Below are 16,573 nucleotides of genomic sequence, written 5' to 3'. Positions count from 1 at the left end.
GATCAAATTTATATCAATGTTTCAAATTCAGCATGAAATTGTCAACTTTGACAGGTTTAACTGAATTTATGATGGCTAGTTTTAGGGGGAAAGAAATCATTCAAGTTGTATGTTTAACTTAATTTCTAATTAATTTTATAGAGAATGTTGCTATTTTAAGGAGACACTCTATATCTTTTTGAAACTTATTTAGTCCAAGGAAAAGCTTGAACTATTCTTGTTGCAAAAATAAAAGTGAATAATTGCTGCTGCTTAGTGTGTTCATGTTGAAATTAAGTATTTTAATAAATCAAATTAAATCTGCTGTTATTTCTATTTAAATGGGAATATAATTGTGTCATTATTCTGTTACTATTTGGTGTCTCTAATGAATGTTAAAGACATTATAAGATAGATGAATTATATGAAATGCCCTTTAGAAACAGAACAATGGACACATAATTGAGTGAGTGATCACATATTTTGTCTTGTTACTTGAATATTTTTAAGCAATATATTTTTCTTGAAACTTGACTGTTTTGTAGCATAACAATGGACAAAGAATGGATGTCAAAAGATAGATTATGTTATGAATATGAGGTTGGAGTAGAATCTTTTTTACAATTTGCTAAAAAAAAATGCCGTTGATCCTAATTCAATATCATACCCATGTGCAATAACTTTCACTAATAACTTAAACTCATTTTCACCCTTAGTTTGACATTGATAAATCTTCTTGGCTGTAGTCAACAGAATTGTGTGATGATGACGAAGTGAACATAGCTATACTTTGGAAGAAAGGGAGAACTAGTAAGAAAGGAGAAATATAAGGAGATGTTTTGAAGACAAAATTTACAAAGATTGTAAGCAAAACCTTTAATTTACTGGTATTTTCCTCTTTATGTATTTCGAAAGATTGTGGTTATCATGGTCATTTGTCATGAATTACCGGATGAATATATTCAGCAAAAGCAAGATGGTTTGTTGCAACTTCAAGGACCAAATGAGGACATCCTGACACAGGCACTCGAAAAACATCTTCGTAACCTGCTGATCGAATCAAATTGGTTTTCGTACAATTGCATACAAGAATGCTAAGAAATTAGGATTATTGGAAGCTATATATGCCATTGTCTTCAAGCAAGCTACCAGGAGAGAGATCTTCTTCTTCAATTCGAGAGCTATTAGACAACATAATTATTATGGTGAGTTAATTAATGTACACTGGCTGCAGCTCTTCTCCACTTCACACTTCCAAAATTCTGAGTATTTAGTCTCATTGTAATTGTAATTTTATGTTTATTGTTGGCTGTGAGGTTAATTTTCATATGAATAATATTGATTGTAAGGTGTTCGACAAAATTCCTCAGTGGTCTATCAGGATAACCGCAAAGCACATTGACAGCTCTTTTATTTTTCTTACAAAGTTTTCAATCTTTCAATTAGGGAAAAAAAACCCCTCCCTAGTGTTCACTCTCCACCGAAAACAAGAATTTGCAAATTAGATGATTAGTTAATGGGAGTAACTTGTGCTTGTGGAATTCTTTTGCGTTGCATTCCAATCTTGCTAAGCACTAAGTCTTAGTCGAGAAAGGCGTCATCTTTTATTCATTCCTGTAGAAATTGAGTGAAAAGTTACACAAGCTCTTCCTCAATACTGCTTAGGTTCTAATGTGTTCATGAACAAACTATACAAACAAAAATGGAGTAGGTGTTATGCAGCCAAAACGTTCCTTGTTTAGGTTTATCTATGAAGTAAATGTTCATTTATTTATCTATAACCAATAAAGGTATTTATTTATCTTATTTTCTCAGGTTATTTTTAATTCTAATTGTTCTAGGTTTCTTGTGCCAAAGTAAAATAAGGCTTTTCTTGTGGAAGAATAAAGATGCTTAGTAGGATATGCAGACGTAGCTTCAGCTCTGTTTTTCCTCAACCATGGCTCTTTATTTGGCTGGGCAATCCTGGTGATAAATACAAGGGAACAAGACATAATGTATGTTGCAATTCTGTTGAAAATTCCCGATTGAGTTATGCCTTTATATAATGTGCAACTTTATTTTCCGGCTGGTTGGATTTGATATGGTAGATGCATTTGCACAGTCAGTTGGCATCCAGATGGATGATGTACATTGCAAAGCTATATTTGGGAAAGGTGACTTTAGCTCAACCACTTTCTTTTTGTAGCTTTTATGCGAATATTTTTATACTGGTTTATATGGTTTGTAGTAAGGATTTGTGTCCATGTGCTGATTGGTGTTGGTAAATTGCAATTTCCAGGTTTCCTTAATGGAGTTCCAGTTTTCCTTGCTAAGCCCCAAACTTATATGAATTTGAGTGGTGAATCTGTAAGCTATTATTAAATTTATGTTTAGAGCCAATTGATGCTTTGGTTTTTCAGTATGCCAATTGCCTTGATATCTAGTTTTAGGTCATCGGTGTGGAATTTATTTTACTAATATGATCTTAATTCATGGAAAATATTTCTTGATATGGCACTAAATTCTTATGCAGTGATATGAGAGAGTGAAATTCATTATAGCTATGCTTGCTCACTGGAGTTGGACTTAGTTTGGCACTTCCTTAATAACATAAATCATGCTTTGTGGTGTCTAAGTTGGTCCCCTTCACTCCACTTCCTATACCCTTGTTTCTCTCCCCTTCTCTTGTTTTTGTTTTCACCTTTCTCTATGTCATAGTATCCTACTTTTTCAGTCATGAACTTTGTAATGGTCATGACTGGTTGAAACTTTGAGGGGATTTGATTTTAGCTATTCATATAATGGATCAGATAGTTGTAATTTGTAACCAATGCACATATGGGAGCAGATCAATACTTGGTGGTTCAATGTGTCTCCCCTCAATTTTGATGACTTAAAGGTCAATGCAAATAGGAATATAAAGATTTGTAAGTCAACAAAATGTCTTACTGTAATTTTGACATATTTTTTAAGAGTTAATACCAATGTTGAAAATATCGCTAGGCGCATGGGGACCGCCTAGGCGGGCGCCTAGCGCGTAGGCACGATTTTTGCAACACTGGTTAATACCATATAGAGTCCTCCGAGTATAGTGATTTTGCCACGTTTAATCCTAAACTTTCAAATTACCACTCATGGTCCTTCGACTTTCAAGTTGTTACCATCTGCGGTCCAAGTTAACCATGTTGAAACACAAAAGTTGTGTCTGTAGAAATATAGCTGTTGAAGTTGTGTAGGGTTGTGTCTATTAGGATTGTGTCTCTTAGTCTGTATATATATTTATCTATTGTCTCCTCATTGAGACAAGCAAGTAATAAAAACTTCTTCTACATCTTCTTTTTCAACATGGTATCAAGAGCCAAAAGTCAAAATTTGAAATTTTTTTTCCGGTGAACAGTACATTTACTGTTCATTCGAAATTAATTTTTCAAATTATTTGCTATTGGTGAGATATTTTATCAAATTAGTACTACAGCCGCCTTACCCATCCTCCGGCGACCATTACCCATCAATTCCGGTCGCCGGAATCTCCTCCACGCGCCTCCACGCGCCACCGCGTCGCCGGCGCTCCGACACCACGCGCCGGCGCGTGAGGCCATCTCCGGCGGCCTTTTTCGGCGAGATTTTCCAGATCGTATCGTCGGCTCTCCTCCTTTCCTTCCGTGCAATCAGATTTATTTTTGGTCACGATGTCTTCCGACGGAAATTCTAATAATTCAGGTACTATTTCTCCTGCCAATAATTTATCTACTTCTTCGAGCTCTGTTTATGTGCCCAATCTGTCTGGAAACCCGGTAATCACTTCTGAAAAATTATGTGGTTCTCAAAATTACCACTCTTGGTCGGATGCCGTAGAATTATGGTTTATGGGCCAAGGTGTTGTTGACCACTTGCAAAAAGAAGTGGATATGATACCGGAAAAAGAAAAGACAGTTTGGCAAAGGTTAGATGCTCAACTTTGTAGTCTCCTTTGGCAGTCTCTTTCTCCACAATTGTTGCCTTTATTCCGGCCCTTTAAGACATGTGTCGGGGTGTGGAGTCAAGCTCAATCTCTGTACACTAATGATGTCTCTCAATTCTATAATGTTGTTGACAATTTGGTTAACTTGAAGAAAGATGGTATTGATATGGAAACTTTTCTTGGCAAAGCCCAAAGTTTAATTGCTGAGTTTGGTACACTCATGCCTATTGGTGGTACACCCGCAGAGCAACTTACCCAACGAGAGAAATTCTTTGTCATACTTCTCTTAACCAAATTAGGTCCAGAATTTGAAAGCATCCGGAATCAAGTTCTTGGAAGCAACATTGTCCCGGGGACCACCGAGTTGTTCAAACGGCTCTTGCAGGTCACCTCCATTCCGGGTACTCACACATCCACTACCGAACAATCTGCTCTAGTCACACAAGGTGGTCGTGGACGAACTAACAATCGTGGTGGACAGAAAAACACTAGAGTGTGTGATTATTGTAATAGAACTGGGCACACACGAGATCAGTGTTGGAAACTTCATGGGAGACCGGTACGTACGCAAGCAAGTGTTGCTCAATCTCAACCTGGGGAACCAAATTCTCGAACCATTTCTGCTGCTGAGTATGAAGAGTTTGTTCGATTTAAAGCCACTCCCAAAGCTTCTGGTTTAACTCCTGCAGCCTACACTGATGGAACTCATACTGCCCTTGTATCACAATCTGGCATGAGCGGACCATGGGTTATCGATTCAGGTGCCTCTGAGCATATCTCTGGTAACTCATCTTTATTTTCTCATTTCACCAAGTCTAAGTCCCTTCCATCTATTGTTTTCGGTAATGGGTCCAAGAGTACGGCTACTGCAATTGGAAAGGCTTCCCCCCTTCCTACTTTGCCTCTCTCTTCAATTCTTTATATACCTAATTGTCCTTTCAATTTAATTTCTGTTCATCAACTTACAAAATCTTTGGACTGTACGGTCACTTTTTCTTCTGATTCTGTCATTATGCAGGACCGTCGTTCGGGGAAGATGATTGGCTCGGGGTATGAATCAGAAGGACTTTATCGATTATCTACCCCAAACCCTTCTACAGTTTGCACTGCTATCATTCCTCCTTCCCTTGCCCATGACCGACTAGGACATCCTAGCCTTAAAAAATTACGGCGACTTGTCCCTAGTTTGTCTCACTTATCTACCCTAGAGTGTGAAGCCTGTCAGCTTGGCAAACATTCTAGAACATCGTTTCCTAATCGTGTTAATAAAAGAGCTGCTTTCCCTTTTTCCTTAGTTCATACTGATGTTTGGGGACCTTTTCGTTATAATTCAATTCTTGGTTTTAAATATTTTGTTACCTTCACTGATGATTTTTCTCGTTGTACATGGGTCTTTTTAATGCAAAACCGTTCTGAAGTACTTAATGTTCTTCAAAAATTTGTTAATGAGATAAAAAATCAGTTTGGGGTGTCTATTAAAACTTTACGAAGTGATAATGCTGGAGAATACTTTACAACTCCTTTATCTAACTTTCTTGATTCAGCGGGCATCCTCCATGAGTCATCTTGTCCCGATACTCCACAACAAAATGGGGTATCTGAACGTAAAAACCGCCATCTCGTTGAAACAGCCCGCACCATGATTCTCCACTATAAAGTCCCTCCAGAATTCTGGGCAGATGCTATCCTTCATTCCTGTTATTTAATAAATCGTATGCCTTCATCTGTTTTACATGGTAAGATACCTTATAATATTTTATTTCCCGATAAGCCTCTTCATACTCTTCCTTTAAAAATTTTTGGGTGCACCTGTTTTGTCCGGGACACTACCCCAGGGCGTGATAAATTTTCTCCAAAATCCTTAAAATGCATGTTTGTTGGGTACTCTAGGTTGCAAAAGGGTTTCAGATGTTATTCTCCTGATAAGCATCGATTTTATGTATCTTCTGATGTTACTTTCTTTGAATCAACACCTTTCTTTTCGTCTAGTTTACCGACCTCCATCTCTCATTTTCCTGATGTTCTTCCTGTTCCTACTTTTCAAGGAGGGACCGAGGTACATTTACCTCAAGATCCGTCATCACCTAGAAATCCTAGTCCCTCACCTACTGAACCTCCTTTACAAAACAACGGTGTTACCCCCTTTCCTTACACTTATCATCGCCGCTCTCGACCACCCGCGACAGTTCAAATCGATGAAATCCCAACTGATTCATCTCTCGAGCTATCTATGCCCTCGAACCCGGTTCCGGCAACAAGCTCTCCTATTGCAAGTCGTGTAGGTAACAGGTCATCACGAAATCCCTTTCCCATATACAACTTTATTTCATATGATAATCTCTCACCTTCATATAATGCTTTTATCACATGTTTATCTTCTGTTTCTATCCCTAAATCTGTTAAAGAAGCCCTTTCCCACCCTGGTTGGCGTCAGGCTATGATTGATGAAATGGCTGCTCTTCATTCATCGGGAACTTGGGAGTTAGTTTCATTACCCGAAGGTAAAACAACTGTTGGTTGCCGATGGATCTATACTGTGAAAGTTGGGCCCAATGGACAAGTTGATAGACTTAAAGCTCGACTGGTAGCTAAAGGATATACACAGGTTTTTGGGATTGATTACACTGACACCTTTTCACCAGTAGCTAAAATTGCTTCGGTCAGAATCTTTCTTTCTATGGCTGCCGTTCATCATTGGCCCTTGCATCAGTTAGATATTAAAAATGCCTTTCTGCATGGAGATTTAGAGGAAGAAGTCTACATGGAGCAACCTCCTGGGTTTGTTGCTCAGGGGGAGAGTAACTTGGTTTGTAAGCTCAAACGTTCTCTCTATGGTCTAAAACAATCTCCTCGTGCCTGGTTTGGACGGTTCAGCATAGTAGTGCAAAATTTTGGTTTAAATCGAAGCAAAGTTGACTATTCCGTCTTTTATAGACATCAACATGGTAAGAGCATTTATCTTGTTGTATATGTTGATGATATTGTCATTACAGGAGATGATGTTGAAGGAATACAATTGTTGAAACAACATCTATTCCAACATTTTGAAACAAAAGATCTGGGGAAGTTAAAATACTTTTTGGGAATTGAAGTAGCACAATCCAAGCAAGGAATTTGCATATCACAAAGAAAGTATGCATTGGATATACTAGAAGACACAGGTATGATGAATTGCAAACCTCTTGACACTCCTATGGATCCAAATATCAAACTCCTACCAGACCAGGGGGAGCTTATCCAAGATCCGGGAAAATATAGACGATTGGTTGGAAGATTACTTTATTTAACTGTAACTCGACCTGATATCTCTTTTGCGGTAAGTGTTGTTAGTCAGTTCTTGGCATCTCCACGTGAAAGTCATTGGGAAGCTGCCATTCGGATTTTACGATATATTAAAAAATCTCCAGGCACTGGTTTGTTATACAAAGACCATGGAAACCTTGAAATTATTGGGTACACAGATGCAGATTGGGCAGGTGCATGGGATAGAAAATCAACATCTGGATATTGTATCTTTCTTGGTGGCAACTTAATCTCTTGGAAAAGTAAAAAGCAAAATGTTGTTGCTCGATCAAGTGCAGAAGCCGAATATCGATCTATGGCCGTTGGAACATGTGAACTTGTGTGGTTGAAAAACCTCCTTACCGAATTGCAGATTTGTACAAAGGAGTCCATGAAGCTCATTTGTGATAACCAAGCAGCTTTGCATATTGCATCAAATCCAGTTTTTCATGAAAGGACGAAACACATTGAAATTGATTGCCATTTTGTTCGAGACAAAGTTACTTCTGGAGATATTACTACATCTTTTATAGGCTCAAATAATCAATTAGCTGATATATTTACTAAAGCTTTAAGAAGTCATAGGATTGAATACATTTGTAACAAGCTTGGTGCATATGATATACATGCTCCAGCTTGAGGGGGAGTGTTGAAACACAAAAGTTGTGTCTGTAGAAATATAGCTGTTGAAGTTGTGTAGGGTTGTGTCTATTAGGATTGTGTCTCTTAGTCTGTATATATATTTATCTATTGTCTCCTCATTGAGACAAGCAAGTAATAAAAACTTCTTCTACATCTTCTTTTTCAACAAACCACTCATGGTCCTTCAACTATAAAATTTTAACCACCTATGGTCCTTCTAGAGGACCGCGGCTGGTTAAATTTTGAAAGTTGAAGGACCATGGGTGGTTAATTTGGACTACGGATGGTAATAATTTGAAAGTCGAAGGACCATGGGTGGTAATTTGAAAGTTTAGGACTAAACGTGGCAAAACCACTATACTCGGAGGACCCTAGATGGTATTAACTCTATGTTTTAATGTCTTGCTCTGTGCCTCATTTGTTTGTTGGTTGAATAGAACATTGCTTAGTTATATGGTGATATGACAAATAACTTTTGTTTGTTTCCTATTAGAGTGGACCACTTGCTGCATATTATAAGCTTCCACTCAACCGCGTGATTGTGGTATAGTCTTTTGGGCGATTCAAACTTTTAATTCTTATTTGAAATGACTAAATACTTTGTGACACTTGGACATAATGTTTTTTATTGTAGTTTCATGATGACATGGATTTGCCATGTGGGGTACTTCGTCTTCACCCTAAAGGAGGTCATCATAGTCACAATGGGTATGACCATTATGTCTAAATTTACTCACAGAATAACTATCATGGTATGTGCATAGTTGCATGCTTGGGTCTTCATAGCTAATTTCAAGTCTTTGATTTTTATTTTATTTTATTTTTTTTGTTTTTCGCTCAAAGTATTTTCTAATCTTTCAACACGTTGGCTGTTCTTATCTCTTCATCCTGCACAAACCTGATAGCCACTAAAATCTTCCAATTGCAATAAAAGCAGAACTTTGAGTTGCCTATTTAATAGGGCTACTAATTGGTGGCATTTGGTTTATGTTTATTAACACCTACCTCTCTAACTGTGTTAGGCTGTGTTACAAGAGATTGAATTTCTGTGGCATCCTCATCCTTATCATTATTATTGTTATTACTACTTTCACATTGCTATGTGGCCTGTGCATGCTCCATGCTAGAAAACCAGAACGTGAAATTACATCTTTTAGGATTGAGATACATCTTATGAAACTGCCAGTTAAAAGCCTCATAGCAAGTTAAGAAGTCAACTTCACACTAAGTATACTTGGGTATGTTTTACTTTAAGCATATATGGTTTATATCCTGTTTAGGAAACATCTTTTTATCCACATTATAAAGTTCTGTATCTTGGTCTCCTTCCTGTTTCAAATTATACCAAATAGGTCTCAATTTACCAAGCCACTTTATGTGATGAATCTCACCTGGTGTTTGTTTTCTTAAGTTTTGGATTGCTATGTTTTAACAGCATAAACTCCTGATTTCTGGTAATTTTATGGATATTTACGAAATTCATTGCCTATATCTCTACTGGTTCTTGTGTTCCGGTTAGTAATAGTTTCAGAAATTAAAAATTCTTTCATATCTGTATGTTTGGTATAAATGTCTGGCCAGTACATAAAATACTAACAATTGGTATAGGAATGTTTCTTTGAAGATCTCTGACACTGTTTTTCTTTCTATATACATTTTAGGTTAAAGAGTGTGATTTATCATTTTTGTGGAAACAAAGAGTTTCCTCGATTACGAATAGGTTGGTGGAACCTTGGATCTCTTTATTATTATTATTATTATTATTATTATTATTATTATTATTATTATTATTCTCTGTTTGCTTTTAGCTTTCTCTTGTATGTCGAATAATTCTTATTTCTCCTGTTAGGCATTGGAAGACCTCCTGGTCAAATGGATCCGAAGGCATTCTTGCTTCAAAAGTTTAATGCAACTGCTCGAGAACGGGTACGCTCATCTTTGTTATATTCTACTTTGTAATTTTTAATATAATTGTCCTCCATTTGTTCCTGATGTGTGATTAGTGAAATGAATGGAATTAGTTTGTGAGCCTTTATTGAGGGACTTTGACTTCCCATGCTTTTAACAGTATTGGTTTAATTGAGCATATTTTTGGTTGCCATTTATATGTAATTTATAACTGTCAATTTTGATTCAGACAATGGAACAAAGAGAGTCCCACCTATGTAAATATGACAATAATACCTCCAGTGTGCAGTGTCTAGATCAACTCAATGTTTTTATTCCTGCATATACAATATGTAGATCGGCTTGTTTTAGTTGTTTATGGTCCCTGCATCAACAAAGAGGAGTTAAAGGAAAATTTAGGGCCCGTTTACTAACTGGAAAATTCTTGAAAACTGAAGAATAGAAAACAGAAAACATGTTTACTTGCATAGTTGTGCAGTTTGTCATTTTGAAAAGGGTAAACAATTTTCCAGTTTTTGTTACTTTTTTCGGAAAACAGAATCTCTATCAACTATTTGACTATATATCTACCCCTACAGCCACATTCCTACGACATCCTCACCTTTATCTATTTATATATTTATCCAATACTATGATTACATTCATTATTAGCTTATTTTACTTATCACCACCTTTTATCCTTTCTACTCTCATTTACTTTATATAAACATAACTTATTTGCTTATACTTAAAGTAAGACACTTCACATTAAAACTCAAAATATAAACCGATTTTAAGATTTTGGTTTAACCCAATAGATTATTGGTTTTGATATTTTTAGTTATGTTATATTCAAAAATAAATTTAGTTCGGATATCAAATGTCAAAATCTTACATATATTATACTCCAAAGTAAACATTATATTTATTCTGTGTAAACTAAACATATCTAAAAATATTTTAAATATAAGGTCTAAAATATCACTCGAAATTGGACTTGTGTTATTATAACATTAGTCTAAAAAAAGAAATTAAAAAAAATGAGTGCTAGTAAACAAATTTTCTAAACAGAAAACGGAGAATGAAAATTGAAAAAAGAAAACAGATAATAGTAAACTTAACGGATCTAGTCTTTTGACAAGTTATGCACAAAGAACCCTTTTGGATTTCATAATGACCTTAACTTGCAATATTTTGATTGTTTAACGGGAACCTTTTTAAGGCGGCATGTTTTTGCTTGTGAAAGGTTGATCATGTGAATATGATGTCTTTCTATTGAATTTAATTTGAGGCAGAAATTATAATGTTCTTTGTGTTATGGAGATTCTATCAGAAGGAGACGGCTTTTGGGGTTTCTACCAACCCAGCTTCCTCACAAAAAACGAAATAAGTGATGCAGGCTTAATGTTCCAAGAAAACCATCTGGCCATGGCCAGTCCTCTTTGCATGGGGGGGGGGGGGGGGGGGTGTTGTCTTAGTTTAGAACTTTAGATACCTCAAAGTTCTCTATGCTCCATATTATCTTCCCAATAGAATACAGTTCAAGAGGAGTATTGATCTACTTTTTGACAGGTTGATGTTGCTTTACAAGGAGGGGTTGATGCGTTGAAACAGCTCTTATCCAAAGGCTTAACAGAATCTGCGAGGTGTTTTAACACTCAACAAAAGTACAAGCATATAAGATTACAGACAATCCCAACATGATCATGATTATATTCAAGCCTTCAATCAAGGTTTCTAGCTAGAACCATACTGCTGGTGCGTAGCTTCTTTCTTTAGAGTATTTGATTATCTTTAACTGACTTTTCAAAGTATACATCCAAGTGAATAACAAAAAAAAAATAAAGAAATTGATTTCATTTCTAGGTGCTAAGGCACTTGATTTATTTATCAATAAACACACTTGCTTAAAATAAATGCATTTGCCCTTATTTGGAGCCAACTTAGCTTTCTCTTTGTTGCTCTCTCATCAAAGTTTCAATTCTTGAAAGCCATTTACTTGAAAATGAGTAAATGACCATTGTCCATTGGTCTTTAACACCTTTTACTATAGGAAAAAGTTTTGATATCGAATTACACGTACAAGTGTAATTGGGCCATCAATTTTTTTAAAAGGTACAATTAGGTTCTTAAACTGTCTAAAATCATGCAATTTGATCATTAATTTGACCAAATTTGACATGTCCCTCTGGTCATCGCTGACATGGCGATCATCATATTTAATTTTTTTTTAATAATTTTAAATAAAATAACAAAAAAAAAAAGGAAATAAAATCCCATCCCCACCCTGTCTTTGTCTCCAGCACTCTTCATCTTTGGCCGGAGATGAAGATGGAGAGAGGGTGGTGTTTTTTTTTTTTTTTTTTTTTTTTTTTTTTTTTAAATAAATTTAAAAATAATAAATTTTTAAAATGATGACCGTCACATCAGTGATGACGGGATAAACAAGTCAAATTTAATCGAATTGCCAAATATTGAACTATTCAGGGAGCTAATTGCATTTTTTTTTTTTAGTTGGATGGTCCAATTGCACTCTTGCATTAACAGCTACCTTGAAGTTTGAATTTGAAATATGTTCTGATTGCTTATTACTGTAGTGAATTCCTATTTTTCAGTTATGATTTATGAATGGCAAATGCTGTCTGTTGCTACCAAGGCACAAGATGCAGCTTTCAAGAGATTATGGTGGTTAAACCGAGCATAAATATGAAGGTAGAGTACCAGGAAAGCCATCCCACTTCAACCGTGATGAAATTTGTTTTTTTTGTTTTTTTTTTTTTTTTTTAATCATTACTTGCATTAGACACAGTTAACAAATATTAAGATTCTGGCAAAAAAAATCAAATATTATACACCATTATTCCCCATTAACCTTCCTTGTGTTTGCTGTCCTCTCAAGAACAAGAAATGGGAATTACTTGTGCTTGTGAAATCCTTTTGCTTTACATCCAATCTTTTTGTCAATTCCTTAGTTATCAATCATTATTCCATACACCATGCTCCAGTAGTGTGGACCATGAATAAAAGGCACATTTCTAATATATTAAATGTATATTATTTATGTATTAAATGTACATTATTTAAATACTGAAAGTATATTATTTCGTATACTATCAAATAATGTACATTCAATTTTAATATATTTTTAGTATATTAAAAATGTACTTTTTTTTTCATGATCCCAACACAGAAATATTTGCCGTATAGTTACACAGGGACGTCATATTTTAGAATTTGAAAATGAAAATTTAGATTAATTGAATGATGTATATATTTATATTTGTTAGTGTAAATACACTAATTTATTAAGATTAAAATTTAGAATGTCAATTTGAAAATTTTAAAAGTTTTAGTTGAGTCTACTCAATAAATTTACAATCATTATTGCGTGGACTGTGGTTCACACAGTTGTGCGGATCACAATTTAAAAACACATAAAGTATATATTATTATAACTCATAAAATACATTATTTTAACACATACAATACATTATTCTAACTTATAAAATACATTATTTTTACTCTAGAAATTTAATTATTCTAACACATAAATTACATTATACATTATTCTAACTCATAAAATTTATTATTCTAACACATAAAATAAATTATCTTACACCATACCAGGGACGGAGCCAGAAATTCGGTTGGGGGGGGGTGAAATAGTACAGACGAATTCAGAAATTTTTTCCAGTAAAGGCGAAACCTAAGAAATATAGTTGTAAATATTTTTGGATATGGACGAAAAATAAAACACATCGAAACTTTATAAAAATATTCATAACAAAATATGAAACATAATTAATTTGATAAAATAATTTGAATAGAAAACACATTATAAATTACACATCTTATTATTAATATAAAAAAATGTTATATATATGTGTGTGCTTAAAAAAACTATTAAAAACGTGACTGTGTTGAAGTCATAGGGGAATGAGTAAAAAGAATTGTAAAACTATGTTGATGCCAAGATTTGAACCCTTGACTTAAAAATAAAAATTGCCAAATATCTGCTCTACCACATAATCTAAGTCACTCCTTCTTAATAATTTATAATTTTTTTATACTAATACTAAAACTTGTACTATATATACATATATACATACAAAGACTATATATGTGGTGGGGGTGGGGTGAGGGGGTCAGCTGCCCCCCTTTGACTTCGTCCCTACACCATACCTTTCATTATTCTAACACATATAAAGTACATTAATTTAACACATAAAGTACATTATTCTAACTCATAAAATACATTATCTTACTCCAAATGTTCATTATTCTAACACGCGTGCGAAGCAATGATTTTTTTTAACATCAAAATGACGTCGTTTTGAACCGTAGTCCACATAGCTATGTGGATCACAGTCCACACAATAATTTGCCATAAATATGAAAACCTGATGTTTTAGAGTTAGAGTCAAGAATTTTAAATTTGACTAAAAAATAAATCGATAATTTCGACTACTTGATAGAACTAGCTCGAAATTAAATGAACTAACCTGATTGACATCCTTACTTTTTCCACAATACTATTAATGTCACGAAAAGCTAGACTAAAGGCACCATGAACAAATTTTTCGAACTACAATGGAGTAAGTGAAACACTTTTGAGGGCGTTTAGTAGTGAGGAAAATTTGAATTTGTTTGGAAATTTAAAAGGTTAGAAAATTATTCTCATGTTTGGTGTAATTCTTAACTTTAGAAAGTTTGGATCAGTGGGAATCACATCACATGATATCAAGTAAATCCTATTTAGGGGAGGTAGGATTCTTTTTTTTCAAAGTGACTAGGAATCTACCAAATTTATTTAAGAGTGAATACCCAAAATGGTCCCTCGACTATAGCTAAATTCACAAATTGATCATCGACTTTCAATTTCAACCAATTAAGTCCTTAACTTTGCAATTTTGACCCGATTTGGTCCTCCATCTATTTGACCGTTTGTTGACCGTGATCGACGATCTCCAGAAGAACCTTCAGCTCTCGTCGGAGCATGTGGAGGCCTCCAGGATGACGTTGCACCAGTTCGGAAACACGTCGTCTTCTTCGCTCTGGTTCGAACTCAACTACATTGAATCCAAAGGGAGGATGAAGAAAGGCGACCAGATTTGGTAGATTGCTTTCGACAGTGGATTCAAATGTAACAGTGCGGTCTAGATATGCAACCGGAATCTTAAAAAAAGACGATGGACCATGAAATTACATATATATCCTCAAAAATCACAGTCAACAAACGGTCAAATAGACAGAGGACCAAATTGTGTTAAAATTACAAAGTTAAGGACTTAATTGGTTGAAATTGAAAGTCGATGACCAATTTGTGAATTTAGCTATAGTCGAAGGACCATTTTGAGTATTTACTCTTTATTTAATTACATATTTATCTTTTTTGGCATAAGGTTAAAAGTCTTTAATAAATATAAAAATTTGTTCCTCCTAAGTCCCACCATTACACATTGTTTATCAATTTTTATTTTTTACATTTAAGTACTAGTTAAAGTATTTTCGTAATCTAATTTGCAATATGATTCATTATGTAACGATGCATTGTGTATGTGTGTTTGTATATATGTTATACATGACCACATTCATTACATGAAGTTTGATGGTGTAAAGTATTGTACAAAAATAAGCTTAATTGTGTGTGTGTGTGTATATATATATATATATATATATATATATATATATATATATAATTGCACTCAGGAGGGAATATGCGAACGAATCAGCGCGCGACACATGTCCAGATCTAATGGATTAAAAAAAATGTATTACAAGTGCATGTTATAGGTGCAAATAAAATTTACACTGAGCATCAATACTAAGTGCACCTATAGTTATAAGTAGTTGCACCTATAGTTATAAGTATGTGCACCTAGGTGCATGAATGTTTGCGGGAATTGAATGTTAACAAGGCAAAATTACATGCACTTATAGGTAAAAGTAGGTGCCCTTGTAAGTGATTTTACTTGCACTTCAATGTTCAATTATTTACGAAAATACCACAGCATTTTTTTAATTCATTAGATCTGGACACGTGTTGCGCGCTGATTCATTCGCATATTCTCTCCTGGGCACTTATTCGCACTCGAGTGCATCCCTATATATATATATATATATATATATTAGTGTAAGGTTCCCGTACGGTTGAATACTTTTCGTGCGGTTGATTAATGTGCGTGAGGTTTGTACTCAATGTGCGTGAGTATTGTGATTAATGTGTCTGAGATTTGTACTTAATGTGCGTGTGTGTGTAATATTAATGTGCGTGAGTTCTGTACTTTAGGTGTGTGAGTCTTGTGTCTAAGATGCGTGAGTTGTGTGCTTACAGGACGTTTGGTTGGAGGAATTTTAAATTCCCTTCCCACTTAATTCCCACATAATTCCAAAGGCCATTAAATTTCGTAGTTTGGTTGGAGGGAATTGCAATTCCCCCATTTTCATGGAATTAAAATCCCATGTTCCATCTGAGATTTTAATTCCTGGGAAAAAAAGATAGTGATGAGTCAAAATTACCCCTTCCTTTTTAACCTAAAATTAATGTCTAACAACAATAATGGACATTTTTGACTTTATACTACTTATTCCCTTTCAATTTCCATGTATACCAAACATTGGAATTGAAATTCCCAGTAATTATATTCCTGTCAACCAAACACTGGAATTTAAATTTCACTTTATTCCTAGTAATTCAACTCCCATGGAATTATAATTCCTTTCCCACATAATTTTCCCCTCCAACCAAACGCCCTGTTAATGTGCGTGAGTGTGTTCTTCATCCACTGCTGTGAAAATTATGCGCATCCACTGCTACATTTTCTTCTTGTTTTGTTTTGT

General features: G+C 34.8%; 1 protein-coding gene across 3 annotated transcripts; it reads left to right on the top strand.

Annotated features, from left to right (window-relative positions):
- The first annotated feature begins 1,800 nt into the window (after window positions 1-1,800).
- LOC109169596 (peptidyl-tRNA hydrolase, mitochondrial-like) lies at window positions 1,801-11,685 on the top strand. 3 transcript variants are annotated; one of them, XM_019318478.1, is made up of 8 exons: window positions 1,801-1,976; window positions 2,051-2,135; window positions 2,261-2,328; window positions 8,340-8,390; window positions 8,481-8,554; window positions 9,508-9,566; window positions 9,696-9,772; window positions 11,306-11,685. In XM_019318478.1, exons 1-8 carry the CDS (start codon window positions 1,869-1,871, stop codon window positions 11,435-11,437), a joined length of 654 nt encoding a protein of 217 aa, XP_019174023.1. In that variant the 5' UTR covers window positions 1,801-1,868; the 3' UTR covers window positions 11,438-11,685. The 3 variants fall into 3 exon arrangements, with proteins under 3 accessions (XP_019174023.1, XP_019174025.1, XP_019174024.1); XM_019318480.1 differs by lacking the exon at window positions 11,306-11,685 and adding an exon at window positions 11,067-11,138; XM_019318479.1 differs by lacking the exon at window positions 8,340-8,390.
- Window positions 11,686-16,573: the final 4,888 nt, after the last annotated feature.

Source organism: Ipomoea nil, unplaced genomic scaffold (genome assembly GCF_001879475.1).
Source record: "Ipomoea nil cultivar Tokyo-kokei standard unplaced genomic scaffold, Asagao_1.1 scaffold3314, whole genome shotgun sequence".
Lineage (NCBI taxonomy): Eukaryota > Viridiplantae > Streptophyta > Magnoliopsida > Solanales > Convolvulaceae > Ipomoea > Ipomoea nil.
Note: the sequence above shows the minus strand (reverse complement) of the source record. Positions and strands in the feature narration are given on the sequence as shown.